This window comes from Xiphias gladius, chromosome 17 (assembly GCF_016859285.1).
Source record: "Xiphias gladius isolate SHS-SW01 ecotype Sanya breed wild chromosome 17, ASM1685928v1, whole genome shotgun sequence".
Classification (NCBI taxonomy): domain Eukaryota; kingdom Metazoa; phylum Chordata; class Actinopteri; order Istiophoriformes; family Xiphiidae; genus Xiphias; species Xiphias gladius.
The window spans coordinates 334,665-362,189 of NC_053416.1; the positions used below are offsets into that span (position 1 = coordinate 334,665).

The window sequence follows — 27,525 nt, forward strand, 5'->3', positions numbered from 1 at the left end:
CTAACGTTAGCGTAACAATCTATTTATTCTGTTCCCCTGGTTTTTGTCAACAGAGGATCCATTTTGACTTATTGGTCTTCAGCTTTACCCCAGTGTTGTTGTTTATTATGTCATGATTGGGCGTTGAAGTGGAGTTGGGTGCAGCAGAGTGCAAAAGCGGGGCACGAATTTCTGCTGCGAGCAAATCCAGAAGTTTATGGAATGTAGCGTGAAATTTCTCTGAATAAATGCTTCTGTGGCAGCCTGTTGGATCAAACTGGGAGGTGTTGTGTCTTAAAAAGCTAAACCAGTTCGGCTTTAGTTTCCTGGGATATTGTTCGTTAGCTCGTTAGCATCAATAGCATTCCAAGCTGTAGTAACTGTAACGGTAGCCATAAGTGAGCACGTTAGCTTGTTGGGAGACTGTTATCTTATGGCCAGAGGAACAGCTATGGATTGCTACCGGTGCTTCGTCTGAAGTGCCCTCCTCCTCCTCCCGTGGGTGAAATAAACTCGGTCCTGCTGTTTCCCGTCACATCGATAAGAAAAGCTGCCTGTGGTGAACGTGCTCCAGTGCTGCAGGTGAGGCTTCAAAACAGAGACTGACAACCTTCACCTGTCTGAGTCTGAGACCAAGACCAGGAGATGAAACATTTTGATCGTCTTTTCAGTCAAACGGCGACAGTGAAATGTCGCTAAATCCTGAATCTGCTGTTTCCTCTGGATCACACAGACTGAATCAATTTATTTCTCAGGTGAACCGAAGGTTGGAAGTCACTGCTTTGGATGCATTAAGATAAATATGGAGCAGCCACACCCACTGAACATCTGGTAAAAACACAGGAAAAACATCGTAGCATCTGTTCATAGGAATAACATGAAATCTACTTTAAGATGAATTCTTCAGTTTCAAGCATAAACACCAAAATATTTCTAAAAAATGACATCTCAGATATTTGCAGGGACTTTCTCTGTGTCCCCGTCTCTGTGCTCAAAGATTTCAACCACTAATAAATAATACTTTCAAGTGTCCTAAAAGGTCATAGTGGAGGTGTTGCATTAGAAAACACAGACTAGTCTACTGTAGAAAACAGCCATTCACTCTGCGCGTGCCATTTGGAGTCCCGACTGGGCTCACATTCTCGTCTGGGGTAAACGTATTGAAGAGGAGGCTGAACCTGACTGTGAATCAGACAGATGTTTAGAGAATGATCATAAGGAAAATTCACACGCGTTAATGAAAAAGACTCCACCTTTTCGACTCGATCAGAGCTGAAAACTGAACCGAAACTGAGGAAAAACGTGATGAGATGCTTATTGGTCGTGAAACAGAAATCTGCAGTGTTGCTACTAAAAGCTCACCTGTTCAAAAACAGCGCTGCTTTCTGTTGTCAGCAGGTGAACAGAAGTGGGACTGAACATCAGAATCGTGGCATTAGCCTGCATTAGCCTCCTCCCAAAATCTGCTCGTTTAAGAACTGTTTTCAAACCTGTGTATATCTCCTCCCTCTTTTTTTAATTAGCAAAGAGCAGTTTTTGGTAAACATGCTCTCTGGAATACGTCTGCCATCGATTCCTGCATTATGAAAACAAACCATCACTTTCTAACACGTCTCTTGGTTCAGGAGTTAAAATATTACCAAATAATCCGATTAATCTAGTTAACATTAAAGTATAATATCAGACAATTAGAAAAAAATCAACTGTATGTATTTAAATCAAACTTACATTATGGTGAGAATGTTCGGTTTGAACAAGAAAAGTGTAATGTGAAGTATATTCTAGGGAAGTAATCACAGGAAAACCTTGAAATCTGGAAGAGTGCGCAGTCCTGCAGCGTTAGCGTTAGCGTTAGCACGGATCCGAATTTGAGCTCAATGATGTTGAACATCAGTGAAGAATAATTTACCCTGGAATTAGGAAAAAGTCCTGAGACAGTTACACAGACTCACAGACTCAATTCCGATTGCAATTGATGGTTTTCTGCTTGTGTCCAGCCACTTTTTTTTTTTTTGAAACTGTTAAAAGTAAACAAGTGAGCACCAGTAACAGGCTCCATCCTGCAGTGTAACCCCAGCCTGTCCAGCTGGTTTCAATGGTGACATCATCAAAGAGACCCTGCCCCGGTCTATATCCATCTGAAGCCTTGTAGCTCACAGGTCAGTTGGAAAATACCGCCCAGTCGACCTTTGACCTGATGTTAAGGCTCCCCGGTACTTTGAGTGTTTCCTGAGCCGGGACGCCAAATGGCACCGAGATGTAAAACGAAGGGCAGCGGTGCTGTGGCCAACACGTTCAGCGTTTGCTAAGGGAACTTGTGTCACACTCTATGAGGCATATCCTACTAACAAAAGTAATAGAGCTAATAAACACAATGTGTTCTCTACAGGGTGATTCACACGACGCTTGCACTGGAAGTCTGATTCGAACATTAAAAATATACAAACGCGATATACTGAGAGTAATAACATCATCATCATAGTAAGAATCTGATTGTACAAAGTTCTACATTCTCCCGATGGTAAAAAGCTGCTTAAAGCCTCTGAGACGAACACAGCGGGTCAAAAGTCGCAGAATATCAAAGTCGGCGCCGCCGGTGTTTAGTCAGTCCGCGGCTAGCAGACACCGTCGCTCCCGGCGAGGAATGCTAGCGCAGCTAACAAGTCCGAGTCAAGTCGCCGGAGATCTGGAAACTAAGTCGACGGCCGCGAACAGCGAAACGCAGCGGAGACCGAAGCCGAAACACAAAACACAAAGTCAAGTCCGGCATGCAGCAAATCACATAATCTGTACAGAAAGTAAACACCATTACTTTAGAGGAAGAAATACAAGCTCTCTGTACAGAACTGCATTCAAAATTCTAATGTTTTTAGAATTACCACAAAACCTCATATCTCCTGAAACGAAACGAACGCGGCGACTCTGAGCGGGCAGGTTAATATTTCACGCCACAACCTAAGATGCCATTTTAAATTTGAATCGGTTATTAGATCATTAAGGCTCCTGAAAAAATAAAACAAACGGAGATATGAGGTTTCACACAGCGACCACACCCCCGACAGACCAACACAACGGAAACACCAGAGTAGGACGGCCTTCTGTACGGTGTCCCAGAAGAGACAAAAACCACCACAAGTTCTCTGATATCTCGAATGTATAACTGAAAACATGAATGAGGAAATATTAAATCGATTCCTCGGCTTCTTTTTATTTTGAGCTCACTTCATTTTTTCACACTAATCATTCGCCAATGTCACATTTCAAACTCGAGCCTTTTAATGTTTTTTTTTTTTTTTTTTATGAGAGTGAGAGGGAAATTAATCTGCCAGAATAGATAAATAGAATCTGATCACTCTACGGCTTTAGCAAGTATGAGTATGAATGTAAGTATCTATAAGAATTATTGCCACAAAAACGGGATTCAAGTTGCATTTATCGGACGAAAAATATCACTATTTTTTCTGTTTCTCTAAAGTCAACTTCAGCATCTGCCTAAGAAAAGAAAATATTTAAATGATTTCAGTCACATCACTAACGATTCACACGTTCATTAAAACATCTGACTTGTCGTTTACTTCTTCCTTCTTCTGGGACTCTGCACTCACGAGTTTATTGTAGTTTACACATTTGTTGTGTTTAAACATAATTATCGTCACATTCTAGAAACATGTTGACGGTTGAATTTCAGTTTCATTGAGTTTAAAGGTGTTATACTGTAATTAGATTTGATTTATTTTGGATTTGGGGGATGAAACAAAATCAGAGTGCAATCTGTTCCTTCTCATGTTTCCTTCATTCCTTCCCTTAGTCCTTAGTTCCTTTTTCCTTGCTTCCTTCAGCAACCACTTCCTTCCTCTTTCCCTCCCTACTTTCCTTCTCCTCCCACAGGAAACCGGCTGCTTTTAAGACTAACACATTTTGCAACTTGGCCCGACAGATAAGGTTTCTTCTGCCGACGAAGCCCGGAGAGGACAGACGGCTCATTACGGTACCTCATTAAGGTCCTGCTCGCTAGGACACCTGGCGGGGGGGTCGGGGTGGAGGCGGGCGGCTGGTCTGAGCGGAGGTGTGGTTGGTCATGGAAGATCGCAGGTCGGAGAGCGCTGGAAGCTTCTGGAGCTCTCCGAGCCTGATGGAAGCAGAGAGATGAGCATCGTACATCCAAACCTGACCGTCGGCACGTTTTCAGCACTTCCTGCCCTGCTTGTTCAATATTGAACATTACATTTACTCTGTAGGATGATACAGGTACGGAGGCCGAGAGCTGCTTTGGTTGCTGATCATTTTTTAGGCCAGATCCTCTCAAGATCACAACAAAATTGTCCTGAGATAAAATTCTTTTCCTGTGCTGCTCACAAAAGATCAAATCATTTATTTGAATCATTGTCTGACGAGGAAACTCAATAATAAACTCTGTCAAAAAAGCAAACAGATGATGAGCATTATTTTCACTAGTTCAAACACATTCCAGGAGACTAGGACACTAATTTGACTAATACTTTAAACCAATACTGTTCAATAAATATATCAAAGATTCCTTCAAACAGAATTTAGATCATGTCGAGCAACAAACTGCACAGAAAACGAAGCTTCGACTACAGCGTTCGTGTTTTTGTTCCCACGGAAACTTGACTTAATGTCGATTACTGGAGACGTTCTTCTCGGGTTCAGGGGATAAAAAGCATAGAAGCATAAAAAAGAGAAAATAGTATTGAGCAATGAATCTAATATGTAAACAACGATAAACTGAAATAATTTTAAACCTGGGGAAGTCGAGGGGTTTTGGACTCATGATCCCAGTATTCCTAAAATCCCGGTTACGGCCCAGGATGTGATCACAAGATAATGGGTCTAAATCATAATTAGTAACCATGGCGACTCATGGCCTCTGTGTACGTAACATATTATGATTTTATTTGTTATTCCTTATAGTCTTCACTTTCAGGTGGAAATCTCGTATCTCCCAGAAGACTAGGAAGAGGAAATGTTGAGTCATCACGGGATAAAAAGCTCCCGGCTTGGATTCAGTCACCGACGTCTTAGTCCATGAAAGGCCCCCGTTACATTAGCATCCATTCATTATTCACTAGTTAATGGATGCACTGAACACTGTTACTTGTAGCAAGCAACAAAGCCAATAATGAGTTTGCCCCTTACATGAAAAATTAAGCTAAGTTTAAGGTACAAACTCAGAGATGCTTTTCATGGTATCTGGTCACTTTTAAAGGCTGTGATTTGTATTTTCATGGCATTTCAATGAAAAAATGTATAGATTGTTACATATTGAATCCATATATATTGAAAACTTAATATGTATTTTAAAGAGCCTTTAAAATACATATTAAGGTTTAACCATAACTTTATTACATTATTATTATTATCATTAACATAATATTTAAGGGGGTTTCGTCCCGTGAAAACCAGTTAAACCCTGTGTAATATATTTTTTAGTCTGTACCTACTTAATTGTCCCAAATCTGCTAAACCTGCTAAAAAACAGTCTCGTAAAATGACACTAATTTGCAGCTGAAAATATTTCAGAGCCCTGATGTAAACCAAACTCCCCTAAGCTTAAAAGCACAGTGAGCTCGTTAATAATGGGTTCCTCAAATATTTACCAACACTGCGTTAATTAAGGAGAAAGTTAAGGGCTGCTGACCTGAAACATCCTGCTGTAGATTCAGTGTTTGTGTGTTTTCTGGGGAAACGAGGGGCTAATTAACTTTGAGGCGTCGGTCCTGTCAATCAGGAGGCTGATTAAAGCTGGAGATTCGAGGTTTCCACACATTAGTGCAACCTGCACCGTGCAGCTGATTGGCTAATCACAACGGGGCATGGCTGAAACAAAGTCCTGACGTGCCGAAAAGAGGAAGCTGATTGGTTGATTGGTTGGTTGATTGATTGATCGATTGATTATGCAGTTCACTACTGGACTAGCTGGAGTGAAGCTTTCTGGCCCCCACCCTCGTCTTCTCCTCCATTTTCTTTCTGTCAAACTTCCCCAACAAAATCCCGAACGGTTGGTGTCAGACGCCTGGCCAGCTGTCAATCAATCTGTTGTCAAGGCGATGGTGGCCCCATCAAAGACCCACCCACTCTGGAAGTTAGCTGGTGAGAAAAAAAGTGGAGAAAAAATAAAGTTTCATTGAAAGATGTTTGAATTTATTGTCTGACGCGTCCTGAGACGAGTTTTTTATTGTCCCCACAGACCATCTGTTGATCTGAACCAGACAGTTGAGTCTGCGGTGACTGATCTGAACCTGCTCCTCAGAGGATGAACCCTCTACATTCGAAGGCGTTTCCTCAGTCTTTTCATCCATGTAGGTCTACTGCCGTAGTTTGTCCCAGCCCCCCTGAACACACCATTAAACTTGACCTTCGACCTTGTTCTTACTTGCTGAGCGTTGAGGCAGAGCCTGAGCGATGAAAGTGGACGATCTGCCACTTCCCGTCGCGGCGGTGCCACACCCTGGTCTCCTCCGATTGGGCGGTACGAGGCGTCCCGTTGCCGTCGATGTACTGCGTCACTCTGATGTAAGCGATGCAGGCGGCCTCATCCCCGACCAGGTGGATGTGAGGGTTCAGGATGGTGGTGTGGACCGGCTTACTGTTCTTAGACCACACTGAGGACACAGACGGAGAGAGGTGAGACAGCTGGGACTACAGGAGCTACACAGGGCATGACTGGGGACAGATATTTAATGAGGTGTCCATTCAAACCATAATGAGACAACGAAGTCTGGTTCCGCTCACAGTTTTCAAAATAAAAGCGGTGAAAGTCGAGGCCTTCGACCAGATTCCCCAACGCCTCGGGCTCAAATGCCGTCACAGCCGGGTCACACATTTTACTGAGGGGACAAGAGAAAGATTTACTCAGAGGATAGGCAGGGTTTACTGAGAGGACAAAATCATTTCTCCTTAGGGTGATATGTTTTCATTTCATTCTGAGAGAGCAGACATTTTGACCAAGATGAAAGGTTTACTGAGAGAACATGTAGGTTTTACTGAGACGTTAGGGGTTTTATTGACAGAACAATAACTTGTACTGGAAGACTGCAAGGGAAGGGCAGCATGTTTTACTGAGAGGACAAAACGTTTTAGTAAGAATAGTGACATTTTCTTCTCTGGGTAAAACCTCAGTAAATGCTGCCGTCCCCTTGCTAAATAATTTGTCCTCTAAGTAAAACCCTTTTAATGATGACAGAGAGGGGGCAGAGTTTGCCCAGAGGATAGGTTTTACTGAGATGTTATGGGTTTTATGGAGAGGACAGAAAAGCTTTAGTAGACCTATATGGTTTAGTGAGAGGATAGACGGCATCTAAAAGTTTTACTCGGGGCACCTGTGGTTTTATCAAGAGGACAAAGGGTCCTAGAAAAACTGGTCTGTCCTCTCAATAAAACATTCCTGTCCTTCCAGTAAAACCAGTTTGTCCTCTAACTAAAACCATCTGGTATTACTGAGACAGACTGGTTTTCGTAAATCCTGACTGTCCTCTCAGTAAAACCTCCTGTTCACACCTCCTGCACCTTGATCACTGAGGGAAGACTTTCACAATAAGAGTCTTATTCAGGGGTGTGTGTGAGTGTTACATACGTGTAGCTCTCAAAGTCTCCGTTGCTGATCGCCTCAATGAGCTGCTCGGTGACTTTAATGATGTCCTGTTTCCTCACTGAGAGGCAGACAGAGACAGAAGGACAGGTTAGTGTCACTGAATCTGTCAGCTGTATTTTATGCCTCACCTGAGCTTCTTTATGCTTTTTAAACATAATGTCTGTCAGTCATTAATGAGTCATACAGTAAACTGTGTGTGTGTGTGTGTGTGCGCGCTCACCTCTGGTGTCTTCATCCTCGATGGTGGTGTTCGTGCTCTCAGACGATTCCTACAATAACAACAACATCAGTTTTCCCGAGGACCCGGCGGACGCGGTCCAGCCGTCCTCGGCTCGTGTCACCGGGCCGGGAACGTTATTTGGGCTCAACGTAAACATGCGAACGTGACATCATCACAGAGGTCAGCTCACAATGGAGCCGACCTCAATAATAAGAACAACAATAATAATGTTGATACCTTGACCCCGTCGGCCTTCTTGTTGCTGCCGCTCTTTCCTCCTGAACGAGGGATAAGTACGAAAAGAGACAGAAGAACCAGAGTCAGAAAGAAAGGAACAAAGGCAGAGAAGAGGAGAGATGGCATCGTACCGACAACCGCTGCCCACGTGCCCCTCAGCCAAATACTTCAAAATAAAAGAAAGTTACAGAAGAAGAAAAGGAAAATTTTCCAAATTAAAGCTTCCGGGCAGAAAAGTAAAAGGACAGCGTCTAAAAATATGTCAAATAAAAGTCACATTTGGGTCAAAAACAAAACTGTTCAGAAGGAAATGCTGCGAGGAAAATCCATGCTCCGATCCGGGCGTCTGTCCTCTGTCCTCTGTCTTCTGTCTGTGGTTCGGCAGACAGACAGACGGAGGCAGTTCCCGCCTCACGTGTGGGTCACTCAGAGACAGTTGAGGCCAAATTTAGGATCCACTTGAGATAGTTGGAGAGCAGAAGCTCTGACCACATTCCTGACTGTTCACACTGAACTGATGCATCTGAAAAGAATTCCTCTGTTTCTGTCCACAGTCAGTGAAGTGGACTGTTTCTATGGCAGCGCAGAAAAGACCAAATCTTAGAAGTATTTGAAACGTGATCGCCACAGCGATGTGAAATGTGATAGCTGTTCCTCCCCTCCCTCCTTCCTTCCTTCTCTCCTTCCTTCCCTCCTTCCTTCCTTCCCTTCCTTCATTCCTCCCGTCCTTCCATCTCATCCTTCCTTCCCTCCCTCCGTCTTCCCTTCCTTTCCTTCCATCCTTCCCTCCTTCAACATCGGGAGCTGAGCGTGCACAGAGACTTCTGTGTTTTAATGTCGTGTGTGTTTTTTTTTCTGATTTATACTCTTATTTTCATAATCAATCAAATAATCAATACTCAGCATCATCACTGATGTTTTTCACCGGATTCTAGAATCGGGTTTTCAGATTTAACAGCTCAGTGTGGACACAGTCCATGGTGGTTTCCCTGCTATCAATAGATCTGTGGTATCCTGAACAGCTGCTGCACACAGACACACACATAGATTTACACACACACACACACACAGACACACACACACACACACAGACACACACACACACACACAGACACACACACACACACACACACTCAGTGTTAACCTGTTAATTGTCAGTAAGCCTGCAGATGATTGGTGGATCCTCTGTTAGTCTGTGTGTTTAACTCTCAGCTACTGTAACACAAACTTGCAGGTCAAAGGTCAAAACCCCAAAATCTACAACAGGTCGTGTGACTCTCTGACAAGCAATAGGAAGCAAGCAGTCTGTTCACCTGGAGAAGTGTGAATATGACATAAAACATGACCTCTGACCTCTGACACAAAGAACAGCTGCTGGTCTTACCGGAGAAATTTCTGGTGGCCAACATGGTGGTGAGAATGGCTCCCTGAGGGAAGGAGGGAAGGAGGCAGGGAAGGAAGGAAAGAGGGAAGGAAGAAAGGATGGGAAGGAGGGACGTTTTAAAAAAATATCTTTTATGTTGAATGAAATAGTTGAAAAGTTTAAAAACCTTTTAAGAACCAGACTAAATTTAAAGTTGGTCAATCAGAGACGGGGGCGCCTTCCTGACGTCTCACTCTGTTTAGATTTTTATAACCAAAGAAGAAGGGGGTGGGGGTGGGGGCGTCCAGAGAACAATAAAAAACCTTACAAAAAAAGGTTCTAGTAACACTTACAGTCGCACTGCAGATTTAGAGACGTGGCGTTCATTCAAATCTATAAATAATATTGATGATAACATCATCAGGCCCCTAAAAAATGAATTCTAATCCTAACAGGGTTTTTCTAAGCCTGACACCGTGGACCCGCTTAAATTCTTTTAAGTGGATTTCTGGAGCTTTATTCTGGAGGGACATCAGAGATCATGACATCCTCAGGAAGTGGAAGTCACACTGAATAATATCAACATGTGTCTTAGGTCTGTGTTCAGGTCTGACTCACTTAGGACAGCAGCAGTAAGTCTCAGATCTTTAGGCAGGACCCTTCTGACTGTTCCTAAGTCCTGGTTTAAGACTAAATGGGACCAGGCTTTTACTGTCAGGGCCCCGCAGATCTGGACTCCCTGAATCAGCGACATTTTAAAATCACATCTCCAAACTATTCCTTTTAAAAAGCCCTTTCTTATATTTTATTTTTGTATTTTTGCTACTGTTGTTTCCATGTTCGATCTCATATCTGGGCATTTTATTTAATTTAATTTTGTTTTATTTTAAATGTCTAATTCTACTGCCTAAATTCTGGTTCTTAATGTTGTAATCCTGTTTTAACCATTAAAGCGCTTCGTAAAATTGTTTTGAAAAGTGCTGTATAAATAATGTTATTATTATTATTACTATTAATTAAGACAGGCCCCTGTCTGACCTCTGAACTCTGACCCCGACCTACCTTCAGTTTCCTCCTGGCGTTAAACTTCTTCAGACACTCGACCGTTTCCTGTCTGTGCATACAGGACGCCACCGTGGAGCGATGCTGGGAGGAAGAGTACATCATCATCATCATCATCATCATCATCATCATCAGGATGAAGGTGAGTTACTGTGATCATATAAACTGGGTCTCACAGAGATCCAGGGGTGTTTGAGCGCCTCAGCCGCTGTGATCCGTTTGGCCGGATTGATGGTCAACATCTTATTAATGAGATCTTTGGCTTCAGGGGTCACTGTGTCCCACTCTGGAGAAGGAAACTAGGAGACAAGGAGAGGAAGCAGGGAGAGGAGGAGACAAGGACACAAGGAGAGGAATTGTGAATATACCCATTTCTTCTCTTAACAACGTGAACATATTCTCACCACTGTGCAGAGGAAGGAGACAAGGAGACAAGCAAAAGAAGCAAGGAGAGGAAACAGGATAACACCCGGAGGCGACAAGATAATGAGAAAACGAGACAAGGAAAGGTAACATAGGAGAGAGAGCCAGAGGAGAAATGCCAAGGAGGTACAGAGACAAGGAGACAAAGAGAGGAAGAGACATAAGGAGACAGAAAAACAAGAAAAGGATGCAAAGCAGACACAGAGACAAGTGGAGGTGACAAGACAAAAGAGGGGATAAGGCAAGGAAGAGAGGAGATGAGGAGAGGACAGACAAGTAGAAAAGGAAAGGAAACAAAGGAGACAGGGAGCAGGAGGAGAAATGATGAGGAGGTAAGGAGAGAAGGAGACAAGCAGACAAGAAAACAAGGAGATGATGCAAAGGAGACAAAGAGAGGATCCAAGGAAGGGGGGAGAGGAAGCGACAACCAAAGTAAGGAAGCAAGGACAGAAGGAGTCGTGACAAGGAAATGAGATGGAGAGACAAAGAAAGGAGACAGAGAGAGGAAAGGAGGAAAATTACAAGAGATGAGGAGACAAAGACAGGATGCAAGAAGGAGGAGGAGAGGACACATGGAAAGGAAGCACAGAGAGAAGATGTAGGTGGTGAGGAAGGAGAGGAGGAGAGAAGGTAAGGAAGTAAGGAAACAACGAGAGAGGACAAGAAGAGAAAAGGCAAGAGGTAAAGAGAGGGGGAGGCAAGGGGACAAAGGAAAGGTGCAAGGAAGTAAGGAGAGGAGACAAGGAGAGAAGAAGAGAAAAGAGGTGAGAGATCATGTGACCTACATCATAAGCTCCAGCTTTGATCTGCTGGTAGAGACGATGTTGATCTTCATCCCAGAAAGGAGGGTAACCGACCAATAAGATGTAGAGAATCACACCTGAGAGGAGAGGAAAAAAGGACATAAGGACATAAAGAAGGAGAGAAGGAGATAAGGACAGCAGTAGAGTAGACAGTAGAGACAGTAGAGCAGGGTAGAGTCTGACCACAGGCCCAGAGGTCGACTGCTTTTCCGTACGGGTCCTTCCTTAAAACCTCTGGAGACAGATACCCTGGAGTCCCGGCAAAGCCTGTAAACACACACACACACACACACACACACACACACACACACACACACACACAGGCACACAATGTAAAATAAAACTGAAAACAAATAGCCTCGTAAAGAAAAATAAATCAAGATAAAGTACATTAAAATAATATGAAATAAAATAGACCAGAATAAAAATAAAGTAAAATTAAAACAAAAAGGTTCAATGAAGTATAGAAAATAAAGTTAAGTTAAAATTAAGCAAAATGGAAGGAAATGAAATAGAACAGAATAAAATTAAAAACGTAAAAAATAAAAATGAACAAAGGACTGAACAATCACAGTAGCACTGGTCGTAGTAATACTGCAGTAGTACTACAGTAACACTACAGCATCAGTATCAGCGAGGTCTTACCGAACCAGGCCTGCTGGTCTCCCTCCACCTCGATGGCGAGGCCAAAGTCGGCCAGTTTCACGGCGGCTCCTTTAGACTTAGAGGCCAACAGCAGGTTCTCCGGCTGGAGACACAGGACACATGCTAACATGCTAACTCTGGCCATTGGTTTACGTGAGAGATGCTAACAATGCTAGCAGGACCTACTTCTACAATGAGAGTACATATCTGTGAGGAGTTTTTAGAGAGTCAGGTGAAGAGTCGGTCGCACTGAGAGACACACACAGCGTTGGTCTGAGTCTGAACATGAAGGATTTGATGACAATAAGCAGACCGACGAACATAAACCTTACCTTCAGGTCTCGGTGGACCACGCCCATCTGGTGACAGTGTAGCACCGCCTCCAAAATCTGCTGGATACAGTGACTGTTCAAAGAGACAGAGGTCAGAGGTCACGTGTGAGCCTCAGATCAGTCGGGGTCACATAAATGAAGATGAAGTGCCGAGCAGCGGGTATTTATTGGACAAAACATAAAACTGTTACAGCATCAGCGTCTGACTGATCAGTGAAGAAGAAGAAGAAAGGAGGAGGAGAGGAAAACAGAAGAAGAAAAACTGTTTCGGCCCCTGCACTGCAACACAACTGAGAAATAAGAAAAGTGCCGATGAAGAGATGGATGAGTATTTCCCACCTGGCGTCAGCTTCACTGTAATATTCTCTGGCTACAATATCTTCAAACAGCTCTCCACCTGTTACCCTGAGAGAGAGGATACGGCACATTAATGAAAAACGTCACGTTTCATATCAGCGTAAAATAACAAAATATGAACATAACACAGTGTAGAGTAATGTAACAACATAGCATAACACGCTGTCACAACGCAAAACAACAAAGTTTAACGTAACCAAACATAGTGCAGTGCAACAACATAACACAACAACATCAAAATGTATGGTATCACAGCATGACACAACTCAACCAAACATAGTATAACTCAACACAATGTGACGTTACGCAACGCAAGCTAGTTTTTGGATGGAACGCAACGGCGGACATCTTTCCCTGGCTGACGCTGACTGAGTGACGAAGTCACAGTGCAACCGCTACGTTAACTGATGTGTTTTTTAAACTGGCTACGTGGTAAAATGGAGAGAAAGTACAAATCGGGTGTAGGAACAGTTGAATGGCATCCTGTGTCCCTCTAATGTCTTACTGCTCGTCTTGATTGTCCTTTCAGAGCAGCCACTATGGTCAATCTAACGTTACTGCTAGCACTATTAGCCTGACATGGCTAACGAGGAGGCTAGCATCGATCAAAGCATAGCATGACGGAGAGGAGGATGACGTTTTAAAAAGGGACGGTGATATAGACAAAGTCCGTTAACCTGTCCGGATGATTTTGTTCTTGCGCGGTGGAATACACACATGGACTACACTAAACCTCAGCAGGCAGAGCAGGGACAACAACTGGTGAGTGAAACATCCCAAATTAGTCTTTATTAACTTAAACTTTGAAGAAATCCGTCGGAAGGTTAAACTGATCTGTCGTTTAACTCTATGTTTACTGCAACTCGGCTCCTGTCCTGTAACTGCCCTGGTGTTGTAGACCGCTGTGTCCATTTTACGTTTATGTTATTCCGATGGACCCGCCTGTCGCTGTCTGTCGGTGGTGGTGTTGGACGGTTCGTCAGTCGACGCACGTGCAGCGCCGCGAGCTGTCCTCAGTGCCGGAACCTTTTTTCTTCTTTTGCTCTTTGGAACGAGCTCATCTGACAACGTGGCTTCACCTGGCTTGGCTCAATCAATGACAGCTTGTGTCTATGGACAGGATGCATCAGCTATTTTACACGTGCTCCGTCCCTGAATGTAACCGCTAATGTAACATGAGACCTGTGACATCACCTGACATCACATGACTTGGGATAATGTCACATGTAACATACGGTATCTCAGAATAGACCAGGACTCACAGGTCAAAGATCAGGTAGTGGTGCGCCTCCTCTGAGATGCTGTCATGTAGCCGAACTGAAAGAAAGGAAGAAAGGAAGGTTTGTGGAGCAGGTGTTTAACTGGACAGGACTGAAGAGCTGGATAGCTAACAAGATACAGCAGGTACAGATGCTAAGAGCTAGGCTAGCGGTTTCCCTCTGTTTCCAGTCTTTGCGCTAAGCTAGCTGTAGATCCCTGTGCAGTTAGCCAACACGGCCGATGCAGGAGATTCTTGTACTGTGTCTACTGTGGGTCGGAGACCAGTTTGGATCTGTGTCTGTGGGAGGCTCTTGTAGAAGTTGTTAAAGAGTTACAACGGACACAGCGATGGAAAACCAACCAGGCTGAAATAAACCACAATTACCCTTTAAAATGATGAAGGCAGGACTTTTACTTGTAGTGGAGTATTTCATGATAATAGCAGTTTTACTTTAGTAAAGATCTGAGAGGTGATCCAGCACCAGACAACAGCTTGATGAGTTTGACTAAAGGAGTCTGTTTCTGCTCTCTGTATATATTGTATAATAGGACATATAACAGAGGAAAGACAAGCTGCTGCCTACCCACACACACACACACACACACACACACACACAATCAAATCCCACTGCTGTACTGTGTAGGAGGGTTTCGAGAAAAAACCTGATTATTTCTGAGTGTTGTCACACAGGTATGAGTGTGTGTTTGAGTGTGTAGGAGGAGAGAGGGTTTTGTTGCATTCACCTAAGGATACTGTTGCCTAGCAACACACACTACACACACACACACACACACACACACACACACACACACACACACACACACACACGGTTACATAACACTCCTCAGTATCTGTAGAGCATCACCTGCCCACACTGCGCTCTGATTGGACACTGGGTTCAGCTGCAGCGTGCTGATTGGCTGGTTGGGTCCACGTGAGGATATATTTGAACATCTGACTGAATCTGGTTCAGTTTGTTTCCACTTTAATAAAGACAGAGTTGGTTTTCTGCTGAACTTGATCAGATTTTCAGTCAAACCTCAAGTGACAGAACCAGTTTTATTTTTCACCACTTAAAAAACGGAGCATTAAACTGAGATCGACATGACCGAGAAGTAAAAGCCTTCTACCGATCTGTGTTGGGCTTTTATTGTGAATTACCCCAGGAAGTTTCAGCTGATGGTCTGGTAGTACCTGTATCAAACCAGAGTGTTGAACTGTGCCTGTTATTTAAAAAGTGATGCTGGTCTTTATCCTTGAGGACTAGACGTCCACGTACTCAACGGCAGAAGTGTTCAGTCTGCTATTATTGGTTGTTCATGGTACCCAGCTGAGTAGCGTGTTAGCGGTTAGCTAGTTTACCAGCTACTCCTGTTCCAGACTGCTGGATGATCAGATGATCACGATGACCGATACAAGTCCAATCAGAGCTCTGAGGAGGACATGAAGATGAGTTCCCTCATTGTGGAAGTCACACTGACTGCAGGTGCGTCCACAGTATTACAGCATGTGTGTCCTGTAGTGTGTGTGGAGACCGGACATTAGATGCCACGAGCCCCACATGAGGCACTGCACCCAACAGTAGAATCCGCAGAGGTGGAGCTCTCCTGACGTTTAGTCCAGAAACACTGGGTCCTACATTTCCCATAATGCACCTGGAAAGTGTCATTTCATGTCTTTACATCCCCATACCTACAGCAGTAGCAGTAAAGGCCAGTACTGCCAGTCGTGGAATCAGTAGCAGTAAAAACAGAAGCAATAGTAGTAATATTTGCAGTAGCAGCAGTATCAGTAGTAAAATGTGCAGCAGTGCTAGTCATAGTATAAGTATTACCAGTAGTATCAGTAGTAGTATCAGTAGTAGTAGCAGCAGTAGCAGCAGTAGCAGTAGCATCAGTAGCAGTATTGTCAGTAGTAGCAGTAGTAGTAGCAGTAGTAGCAGTAGTAGCAGTAGCAGTAGTATCAGCAGTAGCAGTAGCAGTAGTATCAGTAGTAGCAGTAGTAGCAGTAGCAGTAGTATCAGTAGCAGTAGTATCAGTAGTATCAGTTGTAGCAGTAGCAGTAGCAGTAGCAGTAGCAGCAGTAGCAGCAGTAGCAGTAGCATCAGTAGTAGTAGTAGTAGTAACATTAGTAGTAGCAGTAGTATTTTATGGAGTAGTACTTGCAGTACATGTAGTATCACTCACCGATGTTGGGGTGTTTCAGCAAACGACAGATTCGAGCTTCACGGTCTAACTTCTGATGATCTGACAACACACAAACACAGTGATTGATTATTGATCAGGTATTGATACAAACAGGTCAGAGTGTCAGTGTTTATCCTCACTGAGAGGTGGTTGAGTCGAATCTCGACAAATCAGAAGCATGAAAAGTGTCACGGTAACCGGAGGTAAGATCTGACTGCAGGTGAAGACAGACCGAGGTGAGACCAGGTCCGACCAGGAGAGCCTCCATTATTTCATTACCTTAATCCTCAGTTCTGAGGAAGCAAGACCTGACCCAGAACCCAAGTCGGGCTGGGCCCGCTGGCTGTGCTTGGTCCCCCTCGGATCAGCTCTCTCTTTTTTGAGAATGAATTTATGCGCAAGTTATTCTGTTTCGGATCAGGTCCAGGATTTAGGAGCCTCGTCGTGTCGTCACTCTGTTTGTCAGTCTCCACAGTCTCACGGGGAGAAGATCCGATCTGGTCCATCTGAGTTTTAAGTAGCGATTTTAAGTAGGGTCACTGATATTCTAATATGCTAGTAATATAATGACCTAATTAACCGTCTTTGTATTTTAATTTTTCAGTCTAAAGGTTTTTCGGACTCAGTACTTTGACATCATGCTATTGGGTCTGGCAGTGCTCATTCAATGATTCCTCCTTAGCTTTGTGCAGATGACATTTTTAACAGAGACGCATTGTGTGTGGTCGGGTTCGTGGAAGAGGCCTCGAATGTGTGTTTTCATGCGGATTATTTGCACAACAATTACTTGGATTGTTTCATTTCATTATCATGACTATTGCCTGTTTATTTCCACGTTTTTATGTCTGAGGAACCATCTGAAAATGACATAATCCATCTCGAGGAGTGTTTTTTCTCTTCTTCTTTTTGACTTCAAACCAAACATCGAGCGGCTCCGTCAGAAGTCTCTTTCTGGCTGCTGACTTCTGACAGGACCTGAAGCTCCACGGTGTGAAATTCTTCTTTTTACTCTGACATTTTTAATCAGGCAGCATCATGTGCTAATGTAAGCTAATGGTCACATCTCATGAACGTGCACCTCCTCATGAACAGGTTAATCTCATCAGGCTGAAACAAGAGACTTATGACACGAGTCTGACTTGAAACACTCGAAGAACAAACCTCGCAGAGAGACGTCAGAGAGGTTCAGGAGACAGTTGTCCTCCGTATGATCAGCGCAGGACTCTGTGTTCGGCTCATGTTGTTCTTCATTATGCTCTGAAGATCTAAAACCACAGAATCCCTCTGAACCCGGTTCAGTTTAACCTCACTGTTCATCTCCAGCAGAGCTGCGGCGACTGATCCAAGACCAGCCATCGCCCAGTTTCAGCTGAATGAACAGAAGAGACTGTGTGAGGTGACGAGTGTCCGGCAGCCAACAGAGAATCTGCTCAGGAAGGTTTCCAACCGAGCAGCAGCTCTGAAGCTCAAAACAGAGACTGGGAACAAAAACGCCTTCAGATACATCAGAGCTGAACCACTGACAAACACACGAAACGATCAATATCAGAGAAGCCAAATATCAGCGTTAAAATCTCAGGAATCCCCCAGTGACAGAAAAGTGACAGGAACGAATCAAAGAGCTGCTGCAGAGACACTCTGGTTCCGTCAGTGACTTTTCTTTTCCAGGAGAAAACAGCCAACAAATGTCCCGTTGGCTTCGAACACACAGAAACATCCGGGGATAAAAACCAAACGTCCACACAGACGGACTCCGTTGGTCTACAGAACAGGTGATGGGGTTCAGATCCCGAGTTCCGGTAAGACAAACTGATCAGATGCTGTTTGACACATGAAGAACAGCTGGAAGTCCACATGGCTGAACAGTTCAGAGACGTTCTCCGATGATCAAACTATTGATGAAGCACCAGACTCGTAGCCCCGGGTGTGCACGGTTATCGGCTGGTGTTGGTACCGCTAATTTAACATCGTGGTGAGATCGCTTGTTTCTGCACGAACACTGTACCATGTATTTAACTGCCTGTATATTGAACTTACAGAAATCACAATTATTGTAAATGAGAGCAGAGAAACATTTGTACTTGGAAATGTTCAGTAAGTGAACGTTCAGTTGACGGTCGGAGCTTTCAGCCACAGAAGAGGTCAGAGAGGAAACTTGACGGATTTGTCTGCTGCTGAAAGCAGATTTCTCTTCTCTCCAGCTCCTCAAAATGTGGTGGTTAAACGGATCATTGGCCCTTTTCCTCTTCTCGTATCAAGATAGCAGACAGTTTCATTTAGGAGGACAGATGACAGATGTGTGTCGGAGAGACGGATTCATTTACACCTTTTCAACGTCTGGATAGAACGAGTCTCAAACCTCCAGAAGTGGTTTCAGATCAGACAGATACAGTATCTGATCCACCCAGGACATATGAGGAGACTCAGTGATTTCACAAACAGAAATGTCCTCTTTCCTGATTATCTTCTGTCCAGATATTTATGTCACTTTTATATCTGATTGTTGCTTTTGATTCAGTTGAGAATCTGATTTTGATTGACGATATTAAGCATTGGCACGTCGGGTAAAGTTTTCATTCCTGTCTTTGTGAAAGATCCTTTAGTACTTCAAGAGCTCATAGAACTGGTGACCCCAGTAGAAACACTGCGCTCCCGGAACGCAGGCCGGCTCGTGGTTCCCAGAGTCTCCAGGAGTAGAACGGGAGGCGGAGCCTTCAGTCGTCAGGCTCCTCTGCTGCGGAAGCATCTTCCAGTTTGGGTCCGGGAGGCAGACGCCCTCTCCAAGTCGACTTAAATCCTTCCCTTTGATGAAGCTTACAGTCAAGACTGGCTCAGGCTGGTCTTGAACCATCCCCTAGTTCTGCTGCTATAGGCCTAGACTGCCGGGGGTCTTCCCATGATGCACCGAGCTCCTCTCTCCTCCTCTTCCTCTCCATCTGCACGCATTCATATGGCATAAATACTCATCACTAACATGACTTGTTTTCTATCCTATAGTTTTGTCCTTCCTCGTCTCACTCCTCTCTCCTCCTCTTCATCTCTCTTGTAGTTTTGTCCTTTCTCGTCTCTCTCTCCTGTCGCTTTCTATAGGTGTTTCTGACCCTGGTGCTGCAGAGTCTGGATCTGTGACTGTAAACCACCTATTGCCCCATGATCCTGCTCAACACCCACTGCTTCAGTTATTATCATTATCAACTACTATTTAGTTTTATTATAACTATTTTTCACCCTATTATAATAATTATTAGTTTTATTCTCATGATTGTTACACATCTGGATGTTATATGTCTACTGTGCCGTGTTCTCTCTCTCTCTCTCTCACCCTCTTTCCCCCTCTCTCTCCCTCTCCCTCCCCCTCTCTCTCTCCCTCTCTCTCTCCCCCTCTCTCTCCCCCTCTCCCTCCCTCTCTCTCCCTCTCTCTCTCTCTCTCTCTCTGTCTCTCTCTCCCTCTCCCTCCCCTCTCTCTCTCTCCCCCTCTCTCTCCCCCTCTCTCTCTCTCTCCCTCTCCCTCTCTCTCTCTCTCTCCCTCTCACCCTCTTTCCCTCTCTCTGTCCCTCGCTCTCTCTCCCTCTCCCTCTCTCTGTCTCTCTCTCCCTCTCTCTCCCTCTCACCCTCTCTCTCCCTCTCCCCTCTGTCCCCCCCCTCCCTCGCTCTCTCTCCCTCGCTCTCTGTCTCTCGCTTCTCTCTCTCTCTGTCTCTCTCTCTCCCTCTCTCTCTGTCTCTCGCTTTCTGTCTCTGTCCTTCTCTCTCCCTCTCTCTCTCTCGCTCTCTGTCTCTCTCTCTCTCTCTCTCTCTCTCTCCCTCTCCCTCTCTCTCTCTCTGTCTCTCCCTCTCTCTCCCTCTCACCCTCTTTCCCTCTCTCTCTGTCTCTCGCTTTCTGTCTCTGTCTCTCTCTCTCCCTCTCCCTCTCTCTCCCTCTCACCCTCTCTCTCCTCTCTCTCCCCCTCTCTCTCTCCCCCCCTCTCTCTCCCTCTCCCTCTCTCTGTCTCTCTCTCTCTCTCTCTCTGTCTCTCTCTCTCTCTCTGTCTCTCCCTCCCTCTCTCAGCCCAGCCGGTCGGGGCAGTGACACTGTGACATCACTGTGGTGTGGTTGTGGTAGTAATGACAACTGCAGCCTGTAGGGGGCGCTGACAGGACTTTACACTTATAATCTGTTTGAAATAAAGACGTAAACCTGCTTTTGCAGACACGACAGGACGATGTCTCTGAACAGACTGTATCAGAGACCAGAATCAGGTTGGGGATGTCAGGACGTACAATCCACTGTTTCAGCTCGTGAGGTACAGACGCTGATCAAACACAGAAAACATCATCCTCCCTCCGGTCGACGATACTCAGATAGAAACACTTTCGCAGTCTGAAAAAAGTCTCATCTGTGGTTACTGCAATTAAAAACTCCTATCAGCAGAGGCACAGACCGCAGCGGCCAGGAAAGAATATCAGCAGATGATAAGTGGTGTAATTTGTGGCTTGTTAGAGCTGGAAATGTGGAGGCGGCAATTTGGCATCCGAACACACGGAGTTTACATCTCACAAGAAAGTCCTGTTTTCTGCTGGTTATCATTCGATCTGCTGGTATACAACAGTTATTATTTAGATAGAGTCTAAAGTTGAAACAGATTTGTCCGACGGGGATGTTCGCCGTCACCATTATTATTATCATTTAATAGAGTTTTCCACTCTTCTATGACGTCACATACAAAATCTGATATATTATTGTCGTATGTCTACATGATATCATACAGTCATATGTCTCTCACCAGTATTCAGAACATATAAGTCACATATACAGTATGTAGCAGAAATATTTCCTAATGTTTTAAAACCAGACATTTGACGTCGTGTGACTCCGACCCTGTTGCTCAGTGAACAAGCTGATGATGTTTTATTTACCCATACATAACTTTATTTATCCTTTGAATCACGAGCCGAGAAAACCAGCTGAAAGTGCAGATGTCACGGTCTCACATTAATAGTATTACGAATATTTTCTGTGATTTACAGATGAACCAAATTTCAATGAAAAATGCACATTTGGGATCAAATCTCTTTGCATATAAAGGGTTTTATTTGCTCCGTTTTTCTGTGTATAAACAGTGAAACGAGATTTTTGCTTTTCTGTAATCATATTTTGGGTGATTTGTATATTTTATGAAGGTGCCTGTGTCATTTTTCTGTACAGCTTTTTATTTTATTAAATGGACAGTCAGAAAAAAGGACACCACGTATGTGGGATAACGACGGTTCAAAAGCTGCTGAACAAAGACAAAAAACGAACGAGAGAAAGTTTCCATGTTTGGAGCTGGATAATAAGTTGATCGAGAGAAGATTAATTAGCAGCTATTGTAATAATTAAATCATTTCAGTACAAATTCGCACTATAAAGTCAAATAATTGCTGGTTCCAGGTCCTGTTCTCTGTTTCCCGTCAGTAAACCGAATCTCTTTGGGTTTTGGACAAAACAAGACACTTGAGACATTACCCTGGAGTTTGGGACGGACATTTCCTGACAAAGTTCGTCCCTCACCAATGACCAAAGCACGTAACTCACACACCAGAGTTATTTCAAAATAGGGCAAAGTTTGCTGTTCTCAAACGAGACATGGGATGACGTCACTTTGGTCTCAGGGAAGTTAGGATGGACATGTCTCCCTGAAGTTTATGGACAAAATGAAAAAATCATTGACAAATTAATCAATTGAGTAATGAAGATAATCAAATAATAATCAATTGCAGCTCTAACACACAGTGTCAACCGTCACCAACACACTTTCATTATTATTATTATTATTATGAAGACACAGTGATGTCAAGTTTTTTGATGTCACAGGGTTGATAAGCTGTTAGTTTGCTGCAGTGATCTTACACACACACACACACACACACACACACACACAGACAGACAGACACACACACACACACACACACACACAGACAGACACACACATACACGCACGCACACACACACACACACACACACAGACAGACAGACAGACACACACACACACACAGACACACACATACACGCACGCACACTTCTTTGTCAACTTTGCAGGGTGTTGCTAAGCAACCAAAAGAAATCTCAAAACCAAAATAGTGATCTGGAAAAAAATGAAAAAATCAATAGAAATGGAGAAAGATCCACAGCTGACTTTTTCTGTCAGTTTTGTCAATGAATGTGTGTGTGTGTGTGTGTGTGTGTGTGTGTGTGTGGTTATCTCGACAGGTACCCGGGGCACAGGTATGTTCATGTTAATCTTTATAATATATTAAAGGGCAAAAACCATGAATCATTTACCAGATAATATTAAAGTGGTCGCTGAAGTTCCACCTTAACTGGAAATGAACGGCCTCCAGGTTATTGGGTCATTTTTGATGAGTTTCAGTTATTATCTAGTTTCTCTCTACATGTTTACATATTGACAACACACTGATCTGTGGGCGGATGAAGTCAAGCGTTGCAGATTTATCGTTTCATTGAACCGAGTGATGAAGGGTAATGAAGACACGTGGGTGTTGGGTCCGTCGTGTGCAGGACTTCCGAATCATCGCGGCTGTTTGTAGGAAACGTGTTAACGCGCGATACTTGAAACTCGGCTGGCGTCTTATCTACCGGGTCGACGCTCGGTTCCACTCCGAGAACCCCGCTCATCGCTTTCTCCTTGTGCTTGAACGCGTAGAACCTCTCCTGACCACCTGTACCACCGCAGCCCCAGAGGTTGACAGGTATCTAATAGACTACAGACACGCAAACCAACTCTCCTGTCGAACCCGTAATAACGACACGATTTAAACGATCGTGCCTGAAGACGAGACTTCCTGTCATGGATGTCTGGATTTGGTCTGGTTCCTCTGCTGCACCGCTGAGCACCTCATCCATGTGGTGGATCCTCATGAATAATGAGCCGTTACGTTTCTGTATCAGTTGTTTTAACTGATGACTGGATTTACTGTTCTACTTGAAAAGTCCAACAACTACCAACAATTACACATCACAGAGTGTTTTGTGCCCAGTTTCTGTTCTGTGAATGTCTATTGGACCTTCAGGTAAAGTGGAGCACCTGCCAATCACCTGGCCCCACCTACAGCACCAACACTCTGTTTGTTTTAGACCTTTATTTATTGCTGTGGTGATCTGAGGTTTCCAGCTAAAACACGTTACCTAGTGTCAGTTGATGATATGCCCCCCCCCACAAAGAGACATTTAATTTGCCGTTGTGTAAGAACACCTGTACGAGCAGGTGAGTCTTTGTCTGTGAAACTCTGTTCCTACAGTTCTCACATGTAGACCTTGTACGTTCTCCGTGTTTTGCTGAAGGAGGCCTGAGGCCTGCAGACCTCCTTCAGGTCCTCACCTCTTGCAGACAGTTTCTTGGTATTGATGATCTTGGCGGCGTACTCCTGACCTGAGAGCACCTTCACACAGCGCCGCACCACGGAAAAGGCTCCCCTGGAAACACAACAGTAGGAACCAATTTTACCTCGTTTTTAGAAGATGGATTCCAACAGATTACTACTGATACTGCTGCTATTGCTAATGTTACTACTACTACTGCTACTACTACTACTGCTGCTACTACAGCTACTGCTACTACTGCGTCTACTACTACTGCTACTACTACTACTGCTGCTACTACAGCTACTGCTACTACTGCTGCTACTACAGCTACTGCTGCTACTACAGCTACTGCTACTACTACTAATACTGCTACTACTGTTACTGCTGCTACTGCTACTGCTACTACGATTGATACTACTACTGCTAAAAGTGCTTTCACTGCTACTGCTACTGCTACTACTACTACTGCTACTACTACTACTGCTGCTGCTGCTACTACTACTGCTGCTACTACTGCTGCTAAAAGTGTTTTCACTGCTACTGCTAATACTACTACTGCTACTACTACTACTGCTGCTGCTACTACTATTGATGCTGCTACTACTATTAGTAGCGCTACTGCTAAAAGCGCTTTCACTTCTACTGCTACTACTACTACTACTGCTACTACTACTACTATTGATACTGCTACTACTACTGCTAAAAGTGCTTTCACTGCTACTGCTACTGCTACTACTACTGCTGCTGCTGCTACTGCTACTACTATTGATACCGCTACTACTATTAGTAGCGCTACTGCTAAAAGCGCTTTCACTGCTAATGGTACTAGTGAGGCTTTAATTAAAGTCACAGTCCAGGTGCATTTTGGGAAATGTAGGACCCAGTGTTTCTGCACTGTTCCGATTTGAATCCCTGACACACAATCGATGCACTGATCAATAATAATAATAATAATAATATCGATAATAAAATATAAATGATGAGGTTCCCAGACTCTTTTCCATCCCTGTAACTGTGTTACTACAGAAGCTCTCTGTGTCTGTGGTTCTTATGAAAGCTGCATTTTACCACCCACCATGACATTATGTAAGAGACCTGGCATTGTGTGTGTGTGTGTGTGTGTGTGTGTGTGTGTGTGTGTGTGTGGGCAGTGAGTGGGAGGGGGTCAAAAAGGTGTTATACTTATCTATCTATCCATCCATCCATCCATCCATCCATCCATCATCCATCCAACCATCCATCCATCATCCATCATCCATCCATCCATCCGTCTGTCTATCTATCCATTATCCTCATATCAGAGACTGATCTTCAACACAGCTGATCTATAAATGATCTATATAACTTTAATAAATAATAAAATGTAAGATTTATTCATAGTCTCTTTAGTTATTATGGTATTACTAATTATTACTAAAAATGTAAATATAAACCTGTAACAACCTGAAAGATTATCATTTTTTTAAAAACAAAAATAAACATTAAGAATTGATAATTGGTAATTAACATAACTAAAAAGGCATAGAAAATTATATAAAAATAACATAAGCATAAATTAGGACTACCACTACTAATAACAATAAAAACAATTAATGGAAACATTTAAGAAATAATATCAGATGTATAAAATAAATATTATGATAATAATAAAAATGCTGATCCGTACATCAGCTGTTTCAATATAATAGTTATAAAAATTAAAACTGGGAAATAATGATAACATTATTAAACAAATCATAATTTAAAAAATTTAAATAAATACATTTTTAAAATAATATCAAACGTAAAAATTAGAAGATATTAAAAATAATAGTTAATATTTTTATTATGATTATTATTAGACAATATAAATAGAAAAAACTATTTAAAAAATCTAAATAAATTTCAAAATTTATACAATAAATGTAGATAAAAAAATATGCACAAACATAATAACAATGATGTAGAAAATATGAATACATAATAAAATCTCCCTTGTAATATTCAGTCAAATATCAATCAGACAAAACTAATGAAAACTTGAAGTGAAGTTAAAACAGCACTATGGTGCTTTATACTGATGAAGACCGTGATGAAGATGACGAAGGTGATGGTGATACTCACTTGCCCAGCTCCTCGTACAGCTGATACTCTTCAGTGAAACGAGTGCAGATGACCGTTGCCATGGCGACCCAGCGGGGCGAGGGTCAGAGGGCTCCCTGTCCGTGTTCCTCTGAGGATGATGGTGGTGGTGATGATGAAGGCCAAGAGTTAGACCCGTCTGCTTGTCTGAGGGGTGGAGGAAATAAGACAGAAGGAGGAGAAGAAGAAAGATGGAGAGAGAGAGTTTTGGTTCTGGACGGAGGAAGAGGAGGAAGAGGAGGAGGAGGAAGAAGATGGAGGGATGATGAAGAGAGCAGTGAGGAGAGCAGCGTCTCTCTGTCCTGATCTGAGAGAGACTGAGTGACGCTTTCAGATGCTTAACCTGCCCGCCCACTCCCCCCCGTCAGCCAATCACAGGCCAGGAAACACACACACACACACACACACACACACACACACACACACACACACACACACACACACACACACACACGGTTGTCATAGTAACTGCATCCTGTCTGTGCTGGAAAGTAAGACTGCAAACTCTGCCAGCTCCAAGTGAGTATTCTGGGACAAAAACTGCAGTACTACTGCTAATACTAGTGCTGATACTGCACACAGTACTAGTAGTACTACACATATTGCCACTACTGATACTGCTATTACTACTAATACTACTAAATATTACTGGTGCTGATTCTACTGATGATAGTGGAAAATGTATTACTACTACTATTCTACAATACTGCTAATACTACAAATATTTATACTACTACTGATACTGCTGTTACTACTATCTACAATATTAATACTACTACTGCTGGAAATAGTATTACTACTGCAACTGCTACTGCAAATATTTCTACTACTGTTACTTCTGCATAGATTACGACATACTAGTACTACTATACTTCTAAGATTACTGCTACTGCAAATATCCTTACTACTGTACCTCAACAGCAACTACATTTGCTATAACCACTGCGACTTAGAATATTACTGCAACGGGCACTGCTACTGGTGCTAGTGGGACTTCTGCCAGAGCTGGTGTCATGATATCCGTAACGCGTGCGGTTTGACGGACGTCCTAATGCGAGACCAGCATCGGCCATTTGTCGATCGGAACGTTTACGTTTTCCTGACATTGACCTCTAGTGGTGGCATGAATCACGACTCATCTGTCAGGACCCGTGGCTTTGTGGCGGGGGAGGCTGCCGGACAGATCTGATGAACCGAACCCAGTAGCGAGGGTGACCTGGAACATCTGGCTGAGATCCCGGTCCACAGGGTCTTCACCTCCCACCTCCAGAGGAGTTTTTCCTGCATCCCAGGGCACATGGGGTCTCTGCGACCTGCGGCCGGAGGGACGGGCCTCGCTCCGCTTGTCTCTCTTTTCTTTCTCTCGGTCTATTTTTAGCTTTGTTTGTCTCAGCGGGGACCAGCTTCTTTCTTACTGTTTCTCTCTCTGTCTTTCTGTCACTCATCCTTTCTGCTTGGTTTCCTCTTTTCGAGCCTCCTCCTCCTCCTCTTCATCCCTGGAGAGAGGAGAGGAGTGAAGCGGAGCTGATTGGTCAGCAGAGTTCAGATGAAACGCTCCTGTGTCTGCAGCTCAAGAGCCTGTCGG

The 27,525-nt window shown here is 43.6% G+C and overlaps 1 protein-coding gene across 6 annotated transcripts; it reads right to left on the bottom strand.

Annotated features, from left to right (window-relative positions):
* Nucleotides 1–1,423: 1,423 nt before the first annotated feature.
* Nucleotides 1,424–26,063, bottom strand: camk2a (calcium/calmodulin-dependent protein kinase II alpha). 6 transcript variants are annotated; one of them, XM_040149838.1, is made up of 18 exons: nucleotides 25,923–26,063; nucleotides 23,836–23,930; nucleotides 16,481–16,540; nucleotides 14,296–14,350; nucleotides 13,016–13,081; nucleotides 12,677–12,749; nucleotides 12,345–12,447; nucleotides 11,883–11,966; nucleotides 11,682–11,776; nucleotides 10,650–10,772; nucleotides 10,474–10,557; nucleotides 9,433–9,475; nucleotides 8,049–8,089; nucleotides 7,812–7,860; nucleotides 7,574–7,649; nucleotides 6,733–6,827; nucleotides 6,374–6,602; nucleotides 1,424–6,087 (listed from the first exon to the last, which is right to left on the bottom strand). In XM_040149838.1, exons 1-18 carry the CDS (start codon nucleotides 25,982–25,984, stop codon nucleotides 6,084–6,086), a joined length of 1,437 nt encoding a protein of 478 aa, XP_040005772.1. In that variant the 5' UTR covers nucleotides 25,985–26,063; the 3' UTR covers nucleotides 1,424–6,083. The 6 variants fall into 6 exon arrangements, with proteins under 6 accessions (XP_040005772.1, XP_040005773.1, XP_040005777.1 ...); XM_040149839.1 differs by lacking the exons at nucleotides 14,296–14,350; nucleotides 16,481–16,540; nucleotides 23,836–23,930; nucleotides 25,923–26,063 and adding an exon at nucleotides 13,951–14,180; XM_040149843.1 differs by lacking the exons at nucleotides 14,296–14,350; nucleotides 16,481–16,540; nucleotides 23,836–23,930; nucleotides 25,923–26,063 and adding an exon at nucleotides 13,830–13,927.
* Between the last annotated feature and the right edge of the window lie 1,462 nt (nucleotides 26,064–27,525).

Bases quoted from the DNA above. Each gene is read 5' to 3' on its own strand.
- camk2a (XM_040149838.1), bottom strand. From the start codon at position 25,984: ATGGCAACGGTCATCTGCACTCGTTTCACTGAAGAGTATCAGCTGTAC. The intron at 12,448-12,676 runs GTAAGGTTTATG...CTGTGTCTCCAG, and splicing joins TGGTCCACCGAGACCTGAAG to CCGGAGAACCTGCTGTTGGC. The intron at 6,828-7,573 runs GTATGTAACACT...TTGTCCCCTCAG, and splicing joins GGAGACTTTGAGAGCTACAC to TAAAATGTGTGACCCGGCTG.